Genomic DNA, 19735 nt, shown 5'->3' with positions numbered 1-19735 from the left:
GGAGGAAGAGTGTGTGGGGAGACATGCAGGCAAGAGTCAGGGAGCACAGCCCACGTGTCATCCAGCGCTCCCTCCCTCTACTGAGGAAAAGGGAATGTGCTCTATATGGAGAGCGAGAGCACTCTGAGGGTCGAGCCTTGAAGCTGCAGTGCCTGGATTTGAATGTCAGCTCTTGTTTCCCAACTGTGGCTTTGGGCAAGTTACCAACTCTCCCTGAAGTCCAGCATCCTTATCTGTCAAGGGAGGAAAGTCATTCATTCAAAACTCAGGATTGGATAGGTGTGCATCACTCTTGAGTCACAGTAAGGAGAAGCAATTGTGTGGGATAAAGACTGTGGTCAGAAAAGGATCCCTGGGGGCATGAGGATGCGGAACAGCCCACACAGAGGCTTGGAAGTGAGGAATTGTGAGCCAGGTGTGGGAAATAGGAAGAAAGGCAGGGGTTGGGGTGCTCTGAGCATCAGTGAGGGAGAAACAGCCAGAAAAGAGCTTAGGGCTACTTTGTCAAGGACTCTAAATGCTCAGCCAGGAAGCTGAGACTGTATGTAGACAGTGGGGAACTCCTGAAAGCATTGGGGTGGGGCCTGGTGAAAGTGGTCTTTGATGAAAATCCCTGTGTGGGAATGTTCTCATTCAGCTCCTTTAAAAAGCCGGATCAGGGGAGAGAAAAGCCAGCTACGCCAGAGACCCTGCAGGATGGATGAGATCCTGCCTCCAGCAGCATCGGGTGTGCAACCCAAAGGCACACAGAGGGCAGCAAGGAACCTTGTGCTCCTAAGGCCAGCAGCCCTGTTTTGCCTTACCAGCCTCCCTAGGAATTGCCGTGTGGTTGCCAGTGACGGTTGCTGTCCTGGAACAGGGCCTGTGGGGCTTGGAGGCTGAGTGAGGCCACAAGAACCACCTGGAAGATACTTACTTCATGGGGATTGACAGTCACGTTGACACGAAGCAGGGTTTGTGTCAAAAGTTCAGGAGGAAGCATGACAGGATCAGAGGGAGAGGAAGCAATGTGAACAGCTCAATTATCCTGGGACCAAGATCCAGCATCTGGATTTCCAGCTGCAAGAGACCAGAAAGGGCAGGGACCAGATCTGGTCCTTCCATCAGGGCAAGGGGAAGAGTGAATGCTCAGGGTGGTTCTGAGCGATGCATCTCACGCAGAAGAGGGAGAGGAGTGATGAGGCTGCCCCACCTTCTCCAGACCTGCCTTTCAATGCAGCAGCGTGCCGGTCCAGCTCTTTCCCTGCCATCTGACTTTGAACATGTCCTTCCTCCAGAGGAGATGTCACAGAGGACCCGAGGTTTGCACTGGAGCTGCCGTATCTTCTCCCCTGTCTTCAGCAGCCCTGGATTGGTATGGCCACAGGCAAGCAAGTGCAGATGATACGGCACACCAGAGGGTGGAGAGAGGAGGCTCAGAGCCCTCTTGACAGACAAGTCACTGGGGCCTATGGTGACCTGTCCATGAAAGGCGACTCTCCCGTGTCACTCCCGCATGGCCCAGGCTTCCCCTCTTTTGCAGGACTAAGTCCAAGCTCTGGTTTCCTTGCAGACATCATCAGCTCCAGAAAGACTTCCCCTTCCCTGCCCTCCTTAGGTGAAGCAAAGAATACCTCATCTGTGCCCTAATAGCAATTAAAACACCAGTCAGATTGTATTACAACTATTTGTGTATCTCTCTCTCCGGGAGACTGGGCTGCAATCTGTATGCCCAAGGGGAAGGGTGAGAAGGCCTGACACAGAGTTGGTGCCCAGGAAGAAGGAAATGGATGTAGCCCAGAGATGCTTGACTGTGTGAGGTCATGCAGTGGGACTGAGGTTCTAGGATGCACATTCTTGGCACTGGCTGGGCACCAGTCTCCTGCTTGTCTACATGACATTTCTCCCAGCTCTTGCTATCCTGCAGTGACTGATGGGGTCTGTGGGCTATTGGCAAATTACAAGAGTCCAGCGGCAATCAGCTCACCTAGTCTTCACCAGGGGCTGGCACAGACTGGGCCCACGTGAATCTGAACTGAAAGGACACAACGGAAAGCATGCGAAGCTGCCCAGTGGTAAGGGCAGGCCTGCACCCTGCTGAGGCCGCTATCTGCCAGATCCCCGGGCAGACGCAAGGGAGCTGTTGTAAAAGAAACCCAAAGAAGTCAAGTCAATATGGTACCCCATGGGTACCATATTTTTGGAGCAGAGGGTATTTTTGCAAGGATTTAAGAAAAGTTCCAGCTTTAGCCTGGACTTAAAAGTCAAAAGCACTGAACTGACTTGGGCTAAAGTATAATGAATTTAGGCAAGAAGCCAAGAAAGTTCCCTGGAAGTGGAAGCATCATGAGCAGTAATGTATGGCGTATGTCTGCACAGTGGGGCCAGCGGGCCATAGGATTTCCTCCTCTGGGGGCTTCAGGCACAGATCCTATGTCTCCATGGGAGGAAGCCAATGTTGATGAGCACTTCCTAGATGCCAAGCATTATACCGATGGCCTTATGTGTTCCTCCTCCATCCTGACAACCCCCGAGTGTGGTAGGTAGACCGGCTGGAAGGTGAGCCAGTTAGCGATCATTGCTATCCCGAACCCTGAAGTGATCCACTGCTACCTGGCTGCCCTGGCCCTTCCCCTGGATACCTCAGGAATTCCTTAGGATCCAGCTCTCACTGAAGGGCCAGAGGAGGCGCCCCAGGACCTGCTATAGCCTACTACGGTCTGCTGGTGCCCGGGCCACTTGTTCTAGCTACAGACAATGTCGCTATCACCCCTGGAGGTAGGTATTATCATTAGCCCCATTTCATAGTGAACTTGAGAAGGAATGAAACCCAGGAACCTGCCCCAGGTCACATGATCATCAGTGGTGGGATTAGGGTTCAAACCTAGGTCTGCCTAACTTTGGCCACTGCGTCACAAACATCACAATATGTTTACTCCATGTATTAACAATGCAACCTCCTCCAGAGGTTGAGGGTCTGATAGCCATGAATTAAACCTTCCGTGTACACAAATCCAGGTGTCTGAGAAGTCCCTGGGAATGTAGAGGCACGGGCGGGCAGAGCAGAAGACAGGGGAGGTCTGCAGGGCAGCTGCACGAGCTCTTCTGATGGCCCAGGGGAGGTGTCTAAACGCCTCACATCACGCACTCCTGTAGTTTTGTGTAGAAGGTGCCTCATATGGCAGTGTGTCATTGTACTTATCCATACCTGTGAAGAGGGCTGGGGCCTGGCAGATTTCAATACAAATTAGTTGAATGAAGGCGTGGCTGAGTGGATGAATGACTGCTCAATCAAGACATGATGTTCTTCATCTAGGAGAAGAGGGAGTTCTGGACTGGAGGACAGAAGATCTGGTTTTCATTCCAGCTCTGCCCCCATGGAAGCTGTGTGTCCTTGGCTGGATTCCCTAACCTCTCTGGTCAAGCTGGTTTAGCAGGTTGGGTTTGGAGGTGGTTCTCTTGGCCTTTTGGGGGAATTCTCAGAGCACATCCCAAAGTTGACTCCCCTTCTGTACAATCGCAAAGCTCTCATCCTTGCCACTCATTGTTAAGGTAGCCTGCGTGGGCTCCCAGGATACATTTTGTTGAATTAGAAATGTTTTTATACCCTCTTTTAAAGAAGAAAAACTGATGGAGGGTTGTAGAGTACAAATGACTCAATTATAGTCCAAAGAAAAGTCCCAAGGGTAGTTTTCTTGATGCGTGCCTAAGATTAAAAGAAAGTTCCCTCGGGGTACCAGAGGCAGAAACCCAACCCTGGGTTGGGCAAACCTCCCCAACCTCTCCTTGTTGGGGCATTGCCAGCAAGAGCCAGAGGCACTGGAATTCAGAGGGAGCGGCCCTGCCCATTGCCTGCTCCCCCCGCCCCCCAAACCCCCAGGCCTTTCAGCATCTGGAGAGGAACCAGAGGGCCCACCCCTGACTTTAGGACAGAGTAACTGCATCTTGTTCCTCTGGAGTGAAACAGGTTTGACAGGGTGAAAAGTCTCTGGAGAGACAGAAGCAAAACTGCGTAATGCGTAATGCCCGCCTCTGTTATGGGGAGAATGTGGTGTAATGTCTAAGGTCTCTGATAAAAGGTGTTACTTTGTGCTGACGAACAGGAGAAATGGTTTGTGGATTGGGCCCTGTGTGCACTATTGCCAAAGCTTGGCTTTCGATTTTTGGCTAAAGATCCTCTGCTTTAATAACAGCCATTAATTGCTCAGAGTTTATGGAAATGTGTTTGACTTCCCTTAGGCATACTGACATTTCATGCCTCAAATTTCACAGAAGCAAGCATTGTATATGAAAATATACAACATGCAACACCAGCACCGCCCTCCCCCGGCCCGCTTACTCATTCTCTACCCTTTTACTGTATTGTATTTCTTCTAGGCAGTTACCACCTGAATCATTTAATCCACGCATTTGCTTGTTTCTTTCTTTTTTTTTTTTTTTTTCCCTGTCATACCTTTTATAAGGTAAACTCCATTAAGGCATGAGCTCCTCTGCCCATGTTTGTCATTGTACTAATCAATACCTGTGAAGAGGGCTGGTGCATAGCAGGTTTTGATACAAATTAGTTGAGTGAAGGCATGGCTGAGTGGATGAATGACTGCTCAATCAAGACATCATGTTCTTCATCTAAGAACTATAAGCACAGTCCCGGTTCATGACCTTGTGTTTTGTTTCCCTTAACTACACTTGAAAGTTTTCTTTCAGTGTGAGTCCTTTCCCCAGCTTTTCGCCAATGGAATAATGGGGCCGCCAATCTTTGGATAGAACAGACATTATGATGCTACACTACTGAGGCTCTCGCCTGCCCTGACTCCCCATGGATGTCTAAATAAGTAAACAGCAACCAGCCTCCCTCCTCGCTAATCCATTCTCCCTGGGGCTTGACCCAAGTCCTTCTTCCTGTTGTAATCCCCATTTATGAAGGGGATTCATTCACTCATTTGTTCAAAAAATATTATTGAGTGCCTATTGATGGCACAGGCATTGTGCTCAGCATTTGGGATAAAGTTCTGACTAAAATCAGCATGACTTAGTGACTCATGTAGATGACAGCCAAATGGGGCAGAGCAAACAAGAATGACACAAATAATCCCACAGCTGTAATTTCAGTTGTGTTATGTGATAGGACCATATAAATCGTGAGGAAGGGTCGACCATAAGTAATTCAGGAGGAGGCCTCAGGAAAGGTCCCCCAAGAAAAAAGGAAGGCTGAACAGGTGGGAATCAGATAAACAGAGCCTAGCAGAAAAGAAGAGCATTCAGGGCAGAGGGAACTCATGCCCAAAAGCTCTGTAGCAGAAAGGTGTTTGCCCACTTTCAGGGTTTTCTTAAGAAAGAGAAATCTTTTTTCCTAACAGACCAAGAGACTTTCAAGGAGTCAAGTTAGCAACTGAGAAAAGTCCTAGCCCAGAAAATGGAATCACAATAAGTTCTTTTTTTGACAAGAATCTTTAGATCTCAGCTTCCCAGTAGCTGACTTTTTCCTTTAAAATACAACCTGAAATGTCTCTGATGGTGGTGTCTGAAGCTGGCTGCTAAGGCCTACAGCCATGCTGTGACACTTACATGAAGATGCAGATGGCACGAGTCTCAGAATGGTCATTTTTTTTTTCTCCTCAGCAATTTTCATGCCTTTTTTTCCCCATCTTCCAAAGGGATCAAGTAGGTGAGCACATAACCCTTCAGAAATGGAGGCCAGAACCATAGATCTCCATTGGGAGTCCAGATTCCCACACCCTGATTCACTGACGAGCTTATGATTTGGGCTTCCACGGAGCTTAGACTAGAACCATCTGTACATGGAGAGGCTCATCTATGCTGGATTTTTTCCAAATGAAGAAGAGGGTTTTTTTTTTTTTTTTTTTCATAATTTCAAGCATCCTTCTATCTTAATAACCAACTGTGTATTGGATACCATTACTTTGATGTCCTCTGAGAACTTCAAACCCAGTACCCATAGTTCCCGTCTTCCAATCCGCTGTCTGCTGTCTTCTTGTGTGTGATTTAAAACCGTCATGCCTCAGGAGACGCTATAGTTATCTTCCTAATGCCTTTCTCTTTCGCTTTCCACATCCAGTTGGTTACCCAATCTTGTTGACTGCAACTCAAAGATGCTTTTCTAATCTGATATATCTCCCACTCCTATTGCCTCCTCTTCAGGCCTTCACTGTGATCAGTCTGATCGGTCTGTCCCCAGTCCATCCATCAGTTATACTGCCACCAAAATTTTCTTCTTAAAAAATGCAGAAAAACCCTTGTTGAATCCTCACTGCTTAATAAATCAGTGATTCTCCAAGTGTGTAGCAGCTGCAGTATCCCTGGGAACTTATTAGAAATGCAAATTATCTGGCCCCACCCCAGACCTAATGAATCAGAAACTCAGGTGATGGGGCCCAGCAATCAGTTTGAACAAGCCCTCCAGGTGATTCTCAGGCAAGCTCAATTTAGGAGTCCCCAGATGATCAAATCCAACTTCAGAGCTGTTCCCTTCATCCTTGAATTACGTGGTCTCAACTTCCCCCTTTCCACAGTCCTAAAGTCCTCATCACCTCAAACCTTTTTTTACTTTTCTCTGCATATGTTAGACCCTTTTCCCACTCTTCACTTTTCCCCCAGGCTATTCCTGTCTAGAATAGTCTCTCTTTCCCTACCAAATTTCTGCTCATCCATTAATAGGCAGCTGTGAGGTCACCTCCTCAAGGAGGTGTTCCTTAACTGTCCCAGGTGAGCATTTAGTTAGTTGAGCTTAGGTTGACAGCCTGGTTATAGCTATTTTGTCTGTAGATTTGGCTTTAACATTGGAAGGGGCTCTCTATCATATAGTAAGAGCTGTTTCAGATTAGAGCAAGCTGCCTGGTGAGGAAGTGCTTATCAACAGGCCGTGGGAGTTGTCTAAGCATCTATACCAGGTGTCCCCAAACTACGGCCCGCGGGCCACATGCGGCCCCCTGAGGCCATTTATCCGGCCCCCTGCCGCACTTCAGGAAGGGGCACCTCTTTCACTGGTGGTCAGTGAGAGGAGCACAGTATGTGGTGGCCCTCCAACGGTCTGAGGGACAGTGAACTGGCCCCCTGTGTAGAAAGTTTGGGGACGCCTTGTCTATACCTTAAGGCCCCGTCTTTTCTACTCATTACTCCTCCAGGAGGGATGGCTTCTCATGTGCCAATCCCACAGAGTTGAGAAGAAAGCATGGTGCCTAGTGGGGATTTGACAATTGTTTAAAAAGTATCCGTGAATAAAAGTAGAAATCTGCCTTGTAAGAAAGGATGGATTACTGGATCTCAAAGATCTTGTCCAAATTTGAAATTTCTGTCTTCTATCTCTTATATCTCAAAAGCCCCAAGTGAGATTCCAGATGCGCTGATCCTTATACTTTAGGCTGAAGCACAACCACCTTCCCCACAGCACAGCGATTCTTCAGGTGTTGCGTGGGGAATGAAGGGTTTCGGGTCACAGACCGACTCCTCCTCCCCCACCTACTGAAAATGTCTGCTGTAGTAAGCCAGTTACCGATGAGTCTGACGTCTCCCTTAGGTGGAGCAATTGTTGGCATCCCTGCTGCACTGATCCTATTATTTCTCCCTGTGTGCCAAGTACATGCCACTCTCCTCACTCCCTTTACCCCATTGCAGTTCAGCCAGCAGGGCCCGCTGAAGCACTTAGCATCCTCTCCACTGCTGTCTTACTCACACAGTTAAAAGCATGTACTGCCAAGCCATATAGACCTCTTGGGTTCCTATCTGTGCATTTCCTCTTACCAGCTGCACATCAGGCCAAAGTCCTCAGCCCAAAGTCTTCAACTGCACACAAGGGTTAAAACTACCAGGGTTGTCGCTATGTAGCCATGGAGATGTGTACACAGTGTCTAACTTGGAGGAAGCAGCCACCAATAAGAATACTTATTATTATTTATTCCTTGGTCTGATCTCATCTCCACCCCTAATCCCAGCACCAGCTTTGAATGCTTTTCCACCAAATCAGAGAGCCCACAAACCCAGCTCCTTCTGTTTTGGCTGCTTGGAGTCTGCTGGATGCCTTTTCTGTCTATAAATCCTCCACCCATCAGCCTGGTTTCAAGCCCCAAGAATGTTCATTTTCCATATGCTCCCCAGCTGGCCTCCAGTGCAGTCTCCTAGAGGTTAACCTTGTGTTCAGGAGCATTCTTTTGCAGGCATTACCTTTCCTTAAAAAAATGCAATGCCTCTGTGGTTAGGATATCAAAGCAGCCATGCACATGCACACGCATGCATGCCCACCCATTCATATGTCTCACATGAAAACCATCAAGCTCATTAAGCCGTGTTTCACAATTTCCCAATAAATGCTTACGTTTTCTTGCCACAGAGATGTCTATAATTTACCTGGCAATGTCATTACTAAACTCTGCAACAATTCAACCCAGCCCAACTTATTGGTGGTAGCTGGTTCCTAGCAGAAAAAAGAGTTTTGACATCCTTGGATTTTTCGCCTTCTGCACACTTCCTTGCCCCTCCCATCCCTGGCCCCTAAAACAGGCACATCTGTGTTTGTTTCATTGGCCTGCCATATACCCTGCAACCAAACAGAGGCCAAGGATTGTGGGAAACAAACCCATAGTCCCTCAGAGTGCTTCTAACCTGTTCTGTGGCTCTGCTTATTCAAGCTGGGCCAATCTCCGTCTGAGCCTAATAGAAAGCCAGGGGACTGTGTCAGCACAGAGACATCTGCCTCTCAGCTTGCTGTGAAACAAGTGTGCTTTTTGAGAAGCCCACTTGCCTACTATAATGTGAGCAGGACGCGTACATATAAGGAGTTTGAGTCTCCTTAGATTTAGGGGTGGGGACTTTGAGAAAGAAGGTTAGGCTTGAGATGGTTCCAGTTCAATCCATCTTCAGGGATTGAGGCTGGTCCTGGTTGCGGAACAGAGCCTGTGCGAGGCCCTCGGTCCAGGGTTGTGGAGGGTGGGGTGTTTGTTGTGGACAGTTGGCCGCTCCCCCAGGCTTCAGAGCACCCTCACTGAGGCAGAGCCTGTGCTGCAGCTGAGCACAGCGGGAGCTCAGTGAGGCAAAGCCAGGCTTCGCCAGGGACCTGGCATTGGCTTTGTGCACCCGGGACCTTCAGCATTTGAAGCCTGGGCAGGGGGTGCATCTTCCTGGTGAAGCCAGACAAATCTCCAGGTAGCCATAAACTGACTACACAGCCTTCATTCCTGAACACATGTTCAAAAGCGACAAAATAAATGCAGATGGCTTCTCCAAGCCTCTGTGGAGGATTTTTACATTGACTAAATGAACTGTAAAGCACAGATAAACACACACGTGCTCATACACAACACAGGACAGGGAACAGCAACAGAAAAGTCCTCAGAAATACCAAACCGTAAAACACCAGCACCAGCCTAGAGGAAGCATTGCTGAACATGAGAGATAGACGGAGGCTGAAAGGAAATGCAAGAGCAAAGTCGTGCTGTAATTCGCGGGGAGGAAGCAAGGTGTACATGCAGCACACTCACACTCACACTCACACTCACACTCACACACGCACGCTTTGGAGAAGCACGCAGGCAGAACTTCTGGCAAAAAATTCAGTTTCACTGCTTGGCAGGGTAAGAAATACCTTCCCTGGATATCAACTGTGGATTAAATGCCTTGTCACTAAGACCGGGCCAGTGATTTGGTTGAAGAGACCAGCAGAAAAGAAATGGACAAATGCCATCCTAAGGTCCACTTCCCTTAAGGTCCATGATTAATACGTGTTAGTTATGACTAATCCTCCACCACAGAGCTTGGAAAGTCCCACCAAAATTCCAGATTGAGGGGTCCTGCAAACCCTGCAAAAGCTCTTCATCGTCATCATCATCATCACTGAAGGAGGCTTCTAACGTGCCAGGAAATGGATGATTTTATTAGATTGCCAAACAATCTTACGAAGTAGGCACTATCCCCATTTTACAGACAAGCAGACAAAGGCTCAGAGAGATCAAGTTACAAGCTCAAGGTCACAGTCTGTAAGTGGGGAGAATTTTAGAGACTCACATGCAGCAGAAGGGAGTCCCATCAGCGGGGAACAGAGCTTCTCACCATAGAATTCATTAAGGAAGTGAAGATTATCTGTCCGGACTCTGCCCCTCTCTGCAATAGAATCTCATGATGCTGAAAGCCCCAGCTGGGACAAGGGGGTGATTCAAGGTCATGCAGCTATTCTCAATAAAGTTGGCCCACAAACCATTTTCTCCTGTGTGCTCAAGTTCGTCACATTGCAATACACCTCTGCTTCACGAAGCCCCTGCAAGAAACTAAGAAATAAGGGAAGATAAAGAGAGAGTGGAGTTTCCCAGGAGCCAGGTGCTAGCCCTCCAAGCCTCTCCTATCTCAGAGATGGGTTTAACCTTCGACCAAGCCCAAGGACAAATGTGTACGTTGGATAGAAATAGGCCTTCTATCCGCTTCGAAAAGGCTCGGCCCCGGGTCCAAAGCTAACACGTTGACTCTGGCAGCATCTGAATAGTTACTGAGATGGAACTGGGTAATGCTGCATTACCCTGCCCCTCTGAATTGGAGAGCCTGAGCCGTCAGATGGCCTGCAGCCCAGAGTTCCTTTTGGGAATATTTGTCTCATCCCCAGGTCTCTTCTCAGAGCTGCACCTGCCCAGAAGCACGCTCCTTCAGACTTGCTCTGGACAAGCCAGCAAACTCCTTGCATCCCAGGCAGAGCTCAAGACTCAGCCCTACAAGCCTTTCGGGTCAGTGCCTGGCAAGGCTGGGATCTGGGTCCCTTGTCACTGAAGCCCATCTCCCTCATCAACCAGACCACCCTCTACCGTTCAGAAGTTCCAGAAGAAGACCTTAAGGGCTCCTCAACTGTAGGTCTGAGGACAGAAAGAAAGACCCTATGACAGGCAGCTGCGGTAGCCCTTGCGGCAACTCCTCAACAGGTTTCTCCAACTTTCCAGAATTCACTGTTAACCAGGGCCATGAAACTCCTCCTTTATGTTCCTGTCTTGCTCCTGCAGTGTGGGCTAAACAACTGGGACTCAAGCTCTGTAGACGCCCTCCAGCTGCAGTGTCCCTCAGCCTGCTGTTTTAGGGGTGGAGGGCTTACTAGAAACCCAGAAAAATGGTCACTTTGAAATGCTGAGCGCCTAATAACTAGGCTTGGGCCAGTCATAAGCCTCTCCTTGTCCTGTCAGCTGGGTTATTGTGTTCTTGATGAAGGCTCAGTGAAACAACAGGACGAAAGGTTCTTATGCAGAAGGCTGTGCTTTTCCTGTCTATAACACCCACTCTGAAATGTGATGCTGCTACGTGGGAGAGGCAACGACTGGTATCGAGGGGTCAGGACTGTGCCATCATTGCCACACAGATTTCAATCTTCACGCTGCCACTTACTTACTAAATGACCATGGACAAGTTGGACCCACAGGCCTCAGTTTCCTCGCCTGTAAACTGGAGATGATGCTGGCTCCCTCAAAGGATTTGTGACAGCTAATGGTGGCAGGGTTTGAACATGCCTGGCCCATGATGGGCACGTGGTCAATTCCTTATTTCCTGCCCCCCGTATTTGAGGCATCCAGGATCAAGTGCAGTGTGACGATGTTCCTAACGAAGCCCACTGCTATTTGCTGAGTCTATTTCAAAAGTTCATGTCCCATAAAGGACACATTCCATGTAGGTGTGTGCTAAAGAGATGCCGGTGCATAGGCTGCTTGAGATAAGAGCACACGTGGCCCTGATGAAGGCCGGGCAATCCAGGTGGGCCAGGGGACAGGGCAACAGGGCAGTGCTGGATTAGCAGACACCCGGTATCGCCACCAAGAGGGGAGAGGAGTGCCCTTGTGTTCCAGCCCCAAGAGGATGAGCTGCTTCCCAGTGGGAAATGGGCATCAACAAACTCTTGGACGGACGTCCCTGGTGTCCCCTCAGTCCTGCCTGGGCATGACAGGTGAGACCATCACCACAGTGACCCCTTGCTTGTAATGAACTCCTGCTGGGACTCAGAAGGCATCAAGAAGGTCCCTTCCATTTGGGCAGTTTACAACTTGGGGGGCTGGGAGGGAATGGGTGAAGGACTAGCATTCTTAAGCACCTGCTCTGTGCTAGAAAGTTTCCGGGGTTGTAAACTGACTCTTCAGGATTCCTGGACATAGGCAAGGACCCCTGTTTGGCTCTGATCCTAGGAAGCACAGGCTCAGAGAGTCTCTAAAACCCGGACAAGCTCACAGGGGAGGAGCTGGAACTCGAACCTGTATCTGACTCCAAAGCCCGAACACTTTCCAACTCTGCCCACACTTCTAGAAGGAGCTGCCAGATGAGGAGGGGTGGCCACAGGCTGAGAGTTGGTCACAGGTAAATTTATCCTGTATAATAGATTATTCACGATCCATTTCAGTTTGCTTCTGGGTAACCATCCAATTATTCTGTTGCAAATAGTTAAAAAAAAACAACTCCTGTGTGCCTAAGATGAAAACCACTTGCAAAATACAAAACAAAAACCAAAGCCAAAAAAAAAAAAAAAAAAAAAAAACACCCATAAACAACCCCAAACCCCAAAATAACAAATGTGCTGGAGAGAAACTTCCAAAACGAAAATTGCCAGGGTGGTTGTTATTGTTCTAGGACCATAACACTGGAGCACATCATAATTCTAATTTTCTAAGCTAACAGCAGAGAATCTGATACAGAACTTGCTGGCCAGAGCTACAGGGTATCACTTTCAGTGGAGGCCAGAACAGTTCTTTTAATTAATTAACCCAACATTAAATGTACCAGAAGAGGGATAGAACTGTGTTTATACACAACTCTGACATCATCTGATTTTAACAAGTTTACTAAAACGACAGTCATGGCCTTGACAATACTGAATGCAAAATACTGGTGTACACAGATTTTACAGAGTGACTCCTGAGGAGCCAGATCACAAAACAAGTTTTAACAGATAGGAGAGGCCTGAGGGAAGGCAAGCACACTGATTTTATTGAGAAAAAAAAGCTTATATACTGTAGGGTTGCTGAAGTTTAATAAATAAAGGTCAACTTATAATATATAAAAACAATATAAACATTTATATGCTACATGCATATCATATAATTTAAAGTAATAATTTATATATGGGGAGAGATGCCAATTCATGTTCTTCCGATTTTTCTCGACAAGGCACACACACAGGACGTGTCTATCCGTATCCACCGCCAGCCCACAAGTTTGTTGTTTTCTGAAGTCAGTGCTCGGACGTAGGTTTGGGACGTTTTGCACTGAGAGTTCCAGTGTTTATCATCAATGCCCCTGCAACCGTTTTTGACTGGCCTGGCTTCCTTACATCGCGTTTCATAAAAATATTGTTTGACGGGAGAGTTGCCGGTTTTGATCTCCCCCAGCACCGTGACCTGGTGTCCCCGAATGTCGATGGCCGACGACTTGTCGGTCACCCACAGACTCTCACTGTCACACACCGAGTACTCCCCTCGGTGACTCTTATGCTCTGCGTACCGTTTCCGCCGTGATGTTCTGTTCGCCACCACGGGGTTGCCCACGTAATCCTCCATGAGATACAAGGGCGGGGGCTCCAAGGGAGTGCTCTCGCTCAGCAGGACCCGCGGTGAGTTGTAACGTCTCTGCTGCCGCAGCAGCTCGGTGTCCATTGCAATCACTGGCTGGAATTCTGACTTGGTGGGCTCTCCCCGCTCCGGCTCTCGGGGGGCCTCTGCTTTCGGCAGGGTGCCCTGGTAATTTTCCTTAACGTCCACCACCTGCTTGGAGAGCTTGTTTTTCAAAATATCTGCCTGGATCAGCTTAATAATCAGGGAATTGAGTGAGTCTTCCGGCAAACTCCTTTGATCCATGTTGTTACCTTGGATGCCACGGAGATAAGCGAGGAATATCACATAAAACAAGATGGACATCACCTTGTTCACCTGTAAGATCTGAAAAGGAAACACAGGTGTTAAGAGCAGGCCTGTGGCAGCTGAGTCTGTGTTATTCCGACACCAGCTACCTGAGGCTGTGTATCCCTGCGAGGGCACGAGAGAGGGTACCCCCGGGTGAGCAATGCAGCTCCCCTCTGGACATTCTGAAGAGGCGATTTCTTTCCCCCACCCCGGGGAAATACTGCAGAATGCCCTCTAGGTCTGCTGACTCTGCTCTTTGCATGGATTGCATTTACATCCGAGGTCTGCTTTATCCTGCAGGCTCTGCTTGTGGGCGGATGATGTCCTACCGCTTCTTTAAACATCCCCCGAGCCTGTAAAGGCGTATCATTCACTCTACCTTGGCAAAGCATGAAAACTTCAAACCTGAGAATTGTAACCATGGAGTAACTTCCCTTCAGCAGCAGCAGCGGTGGCCTTGTGGTTGTCTCAAGAAAGAGTTCGACTGCTCCCTAGCTGCAGCCCCTGGAATGCACTGAGACTGAGGACTGGTTCAGTTGCCCCCATATTATGGTGTCAGAGGTGGGGTCATCCCCGGCCAGGCCACGGCTGGAGCGGTCTGTTCTCCTGCCCTTGGAAATGAACACGTGGGGCCACTACCCTCTCTGCGAGAAGGCGTGCATTCCAGGGTGCTCTGCTGAGCCCTCTGACGGACACGCATCACCAACTGATCTGCTGCATCCCCGGGGACCCTCTCCACAAAACATAGCCCGGCCACAGCACTACTTGCAGAAGACAGAGATGCAGAATAAACCCCTCAAATAAATGGACTGGACTTGCCCAGAATGGAAGAGTCATTGTTGATTCACTTTCCTCCTTTAGATTTCTAACATTTCTGCTACAACATGTTCCTTTTAGCGGTTACGCTTCTTCCAGTTCTACTATTACCTTGTTTAAATAGCATTTCAACCCATCAGCGCTCTCATTCTGTTGCCATAGTAGAAGCTCAACGTTGGGCTCCTGCTGAGTCCCGGTGGAATTACAGTGCTGATCTCGAGACACCTTCATTGCTAGTCTCTCCGTCACTAGAGCAAAGCCCAGATCTTCCAAGGCTTAGCACTGGAAGGAGATGCTCCTGGTGGAGAGGGGCCGCTGAGTTAGCGATCCTAACTTGTACCTGATTCGTCCACCGCCTTGAGCTATTCACTCCTTAATTACCATCGCTACCACCTCACTGGCTCCCAGGGGGGTACATCGTTTCCTCTTTAAAGTTCTGTCTAAACATGGAAAATAAAAACTCTTCCCCTGGTTCACCTTTGGTATTTTTGGAAAGGCTTTACTAAGTCCAGAGGGAAGACAGAGAGGAGATAAACAAAGCCTACACAAGAAACAGAAAAGCAGTCCCGCTAACCAACACCCAGGTCTGAGCCTGCCGGCGCTAACTGGCTCCCAGGACTCACAGAGAGCCTCTTTCCCAGCTTGTCTGAGATACCGCTGGCGGGCTTGTCCCGAGAGGCCAGCGACGGTGAGGCACTCTGCTCACACGGCCTCCTCCTGCCACTGTGATAAGCAGGCTGTCTTTTTTCCATGGGAACTAGTCTTTGGGACAACCGATTCCTTCAAAGTCAAAGCCAAGAGAGGGATTCTAGCTTTGCCGCTCACCCTTAGAGATGACTCTAAGGAATTGTACTATCCTAGGAAAAGGGTTCCCACAGGATAAGGAATCTCCCTCCTATTCTGCGTACGAGTGACATTTCCTTCAATATGACAGGCCCAGCAAAGTGCAACTTGAACTACACAAAAAATATGGCATACGTGGAACTAAGATTACACTCCCTTCCCCCCCAAAAAGAATACAGCTGCAATAAAATCATGTAAGACTGACAGCCTATTGAAAAACAATATATTAAATCTCCCAAAAGCTCAGCCACTGTAAGCTAAGAATACACAGGGTATCCACTCTTAAGGAAATAAATTAAGTATGGTTAGTGAGGCGAAATCCCAGGTAAAATAAGAGTCAAGGTGCAGATTAGTGAGGTAATGACCAGAGTGAACTGAGAGGGAGAATGCTGGCTGATGCTGATGGATTGAGGAGGAAAAAGTAAGAGTCTTTATGGGTGACAGCTGGAATATGGAACCAAAGTGTGTTAGAAGTAGACAAGCCATATAAAGAGACCACTTCATCCTACTCCTTCATCTTATAGATGAGGAAAACCTAAATGTCGTTTAAAGAAATGGAGAGACCCTCAGGGAAGTGAGAGACATTCCCTGTACTCTGGTCCCTACCTCCCTTTTCTGTCGTGCGATGATTGGGTTCACAGGCCCCTTGCTCCAACCCCATTCACTATTCACTGCTACTCAAATCACGATCCACGTGCACTGTCTCTGCTGTTGAAATTTCACCCATTCTTCAGTGTCTGGTACCAAAGCTGACTTTTCTGCAATGCTCCACCAAGATCCCAACAGCAGCACGTGCTGTCTCCTTGCTCTCCCAGCGCCTGGCCATTTCTTTCTTACTTGCCATGATACTTTGTAATAAGTGGTGGGAGTAAGTCATCTGCAGGCTGGTGAGTGTTTCTAAATGCTTCAGAAGACTGTCTTAAAACCCTGCAGGCTTCCTGTGGACTCCATTTCAATAATCCACTTTTAGCTTTTTTCGTAGAGAGCAAGTCCAAGGCTGTTGCTAACAGAACGCCCCAAAACGTTCTGTTTCCAGAGGTTTGCAGACGGAAAGGACCGTAGACAACCACCTCGTTTATACAGATAAGGAAACTGAGGCCTGCAGTGGTGGTGAAGTGAGCTAAGGTCCAACTGCTAAACAATGGCAGAGAGTGACAGGGGACATTTAGTTTGCAGGCTCAACAAAAACCACATGGCTTGTGCACCATCAACGTTGTTGTGAGGGGTAAATAATGAAATCCACATGGAAGTACCTAGCATAGTGTCAGGCACAGGGTGAGCACACTAGACATGCTATAGAACATGAACCTGAATGGCCTGTGGCTGCAGGAGATGGGGCACATCTGCCCTTGATGCACACGTGCGAGGGGCCAAGTGTCTGGAGAGCTCCCTCCTCTGCATCTGTAGAGGAGGCTCACAGCAATCCGTACCAACACGGTCTCCGCACTGCTTTCCCCCAATGTCATGGTGCCCGAGGGCTTGGATCTTAGCCCACTTATACTGGTTGTGGGAGAAGAAAAGAATATCATGAACTGGAAGCCCAGGGAACAGAAAAATGACGAAAGCAACCACGGGCAAGGGAGAGGCAGTGTTTCTGAATACGCTGGGGGCAGGAATAGATGGATTCTGATCTTTGGTCACTTTTTGGTCACCAGTACCTTCATTTCTCACTCCAGATCCGGAGTGGGAGTCCCCAGTGAGAGAGTTCCCAGGAGTGAGGAATGGAAACAGGGAGGCGGTGCCAGCTCAATCCAGGCAAGGCACAGCAGTGAGTTTTTCTACTTAGGGGGATGTCTCTGTTCTTTCTCTAGTGGTCACTGCCATCTGCAGAGAGCCCCATTTAAGCAATTGTTATATTGTGCTATTATTGTTGGTGTGTCTCCTCTTTGACGACGGAAACCATGTCCTTTCCATCCACACATCCTTGATGCCCAGCACAGGGCTAGACACTCTGCAGAGTTTTGACGTCTATTTACTGAATGAGTGCCTGCTACGATCGAGACCTACCCAAGGCACTGCTTGCTGGCTGGAGAGGCTGTATGGGCTTTTGCCAAGCCTGGCTTTGGAAGCCAATCAACTCTGCCTTCTTTTCCCAAAGAAAATACAGGCCCTGGCTCTGAAGTCAGCCACGGTCCCCAGGCTCTTCTTGGCTATAATTAGAAAAAGACCTGTTAAAGACCTCAGTAAACCCCCTTTCTACACTCTCCCCAGTGCCCATTTCTCCTGCTCGGAGTTTTCCAAGATCCTGACCGACGTACATGTGCGATTTTCCTCCCTTAGAAATGCTTTCCCACATATGGTGTTTTCTCAGTCCCTGGAGCAACATTCCTACAAGGTTTCACCATCCCTCAAAATACTCAAAAGAGAGCAATTTCTGATTCCTCCTTTTTGGCTCAGTTTACAGCATACACAGAGGGTTTGGGGGTATTCAAGAAGCAGCTGACATGGAAGAGGAAGCTAGGGTAGAGAGTGGCACAGAATCCGAGCCCCCAGCAACCTGCGTCTGCCCTGCCACATGCAGCCTTCATGTTCCAATTCACCTCTCCAGCACCAGCCTCCCTACACAGGAGCACCTCCTGATCATGTACCTAAAGACCTCTCTTGTTGCACATGTATGGAGTAAGTTTTTAGACTACTTAGGGGTGAGATCACCAAGAATAAAAATGCACAGTGCCAGGTACTGGCTTACCTAAATCTTAAATCCTGGCAATAACCGTCCTGAAGTAGGTACTATTATATTTCCCATTTAGATGGGGAAACTGAGGCACAAAGGGGTTCCACGACTAGCTAACAAGCAACAGAGCTAGGATTTGCACTTTCTGGCTCTAGAGCTCGTGTTATTAATGATGACACTCTGTTGCGTCTCTGTCTATCCCTGCTCTCAAACATTCTAGAGAGTTTACTTCCAGGGGAAGCCTAAGCTCCAAGCCTGGAGCCAGGATGGCTGCCGTCAGCAGGCTCTGCCCTTCCCCAAGAAGCCTCAGCTCTAAGCAGAGTTTGCAGAGATTTGAGGCCATCACTCCTATGTCCTCCTCCCCATATTCCCTATGAAAGCATCCCTCACGAAAGTAAACATAATCCAGTTCCCCCACCCTAGTCCCTCCTGGGCCTGACGCCCTCCAGCGCAGATCACCTGTGCCTGCAGAGGCCTGGCTGGAATGGACAGAATACTCAGTGCACCATCTCACATCCTGGGGTTGAGACCAGCACTGGAAATCTGGGCGACTTACAAAGAAAGCAGAAAGGCTCTGCTTTAGCTTTCCTCAGAGAGGAGTCATGAGAGCAGAAGTGAAAGCGGTTTTTAATTTGCCAAATTTTTAATATGCAAATTCAAGAGACTTCATTATTTCTGGTACAGCCATATCCTCTGGAGGCAAATGCGTTCTCTGGCTGGGGTCAAAGAGGGCACTGGCCAGCTGTGTCCAGAAGGGCCTGAGTCTTTGGAGAATTTCTTCTGCTATGACATGGTCTCTGACTAATGCTGCAGACTCAGAACACATCCTGCCAGTAACCTTAATGTCTTGCTCAGGGAGTGGAAAGGGAGAGAGGTGGGAAAGTGACAGATTTAAAGTAGAATGACAAAGGGGAAAGGAATGTGGTGAAAATATGAAACTGAGGCCATATATAAAGGACTGGCTATGCTTGTCCCCCAAATCTTAATGGCATAATTAATTCACACTGGTTTTGTTCTGAACATAGGTCTTGAGGCCTCCAAATTAGTCAGTGGGGCCACGTGAAGATTTTCTGACCCATGACAAGGCTGGGAACTGGGAGAGAGAGATCCTGGTGGAGCCTCTGCTGGGGATTGATCTGGTTTTGCTTAATCTCTTTATTAATGATCCGGAAGCAGGAGGGAGGAAAAAGTGGCAGATTAATTAAAATGCACAGATGACGCTCAAAGGGAAGGTGCTGCAGACACCAGTGAGGACAGGCCAATTAGGCTGAAGTACCCGTGGGGGCTGGCAACCTGGAAATAGCATGATTAGATTCAAACGAAAACATGTAGGTTAACTCACCGGGGGCATGATAGATCCAAAATCAACAAGGCAGGGAAATGCTTGGAAAGGGATGAAGGGAGGGGGCGACTTGGAATTGCTACAAGGAGTAAATGAGAAATGAGCTCACATGAGTGAAGCTGTGTGGGTTTCCACGGCACCTTCTTCCCTGCTAGCTGTGTCCTCCACCTCATTCATTTAGCACACCTCTTGAGTGGTGGCAATCATGAAACTCCCTGT

General features: G+C 48.5%; 1 protein-coding gene across 1 annotated transcript in view; it reads right to left on the bottom strand.

The window, feature by feature from the left end:
• Window positions 1-12909: 12909 nt before the first annotated feature.
• Window positions 12910-19735, bottom strand: part of NTF3 (neurotrophin 3) — a 63432-nt gene continuing 56606 nt past the window's right edge. The window contains exon 2 of the mRNA XM_003942177.4: window positions 12910-13877. Coding sequence (XP_003942226.4) covers window positions 13083-13877 — 795 coding nt within the window. The 3' untranslated portion in view covers window positions 12910-13082. The remainder of the gene's footprint in view (window positions 13878-19735) is intronic.

Source organism: Saimiri boliviensis, chromosome 7 (assembly GCF_048565385.1).
Source record: "Saimiri boliviensis isolate mSaiBol1 chromosome 7, mSaiBol1.pri, whole genome shotgun sequence".
Taxonomy (NCBI): Eukaryota; Metazoa; Chordata; class Mammalia; order Primates; family Cebidae; genus Saimiri; species Saimiri boliviensis.
This window is presented reverse-complemented; position numbering and strand designations above follow the sequence as displayed.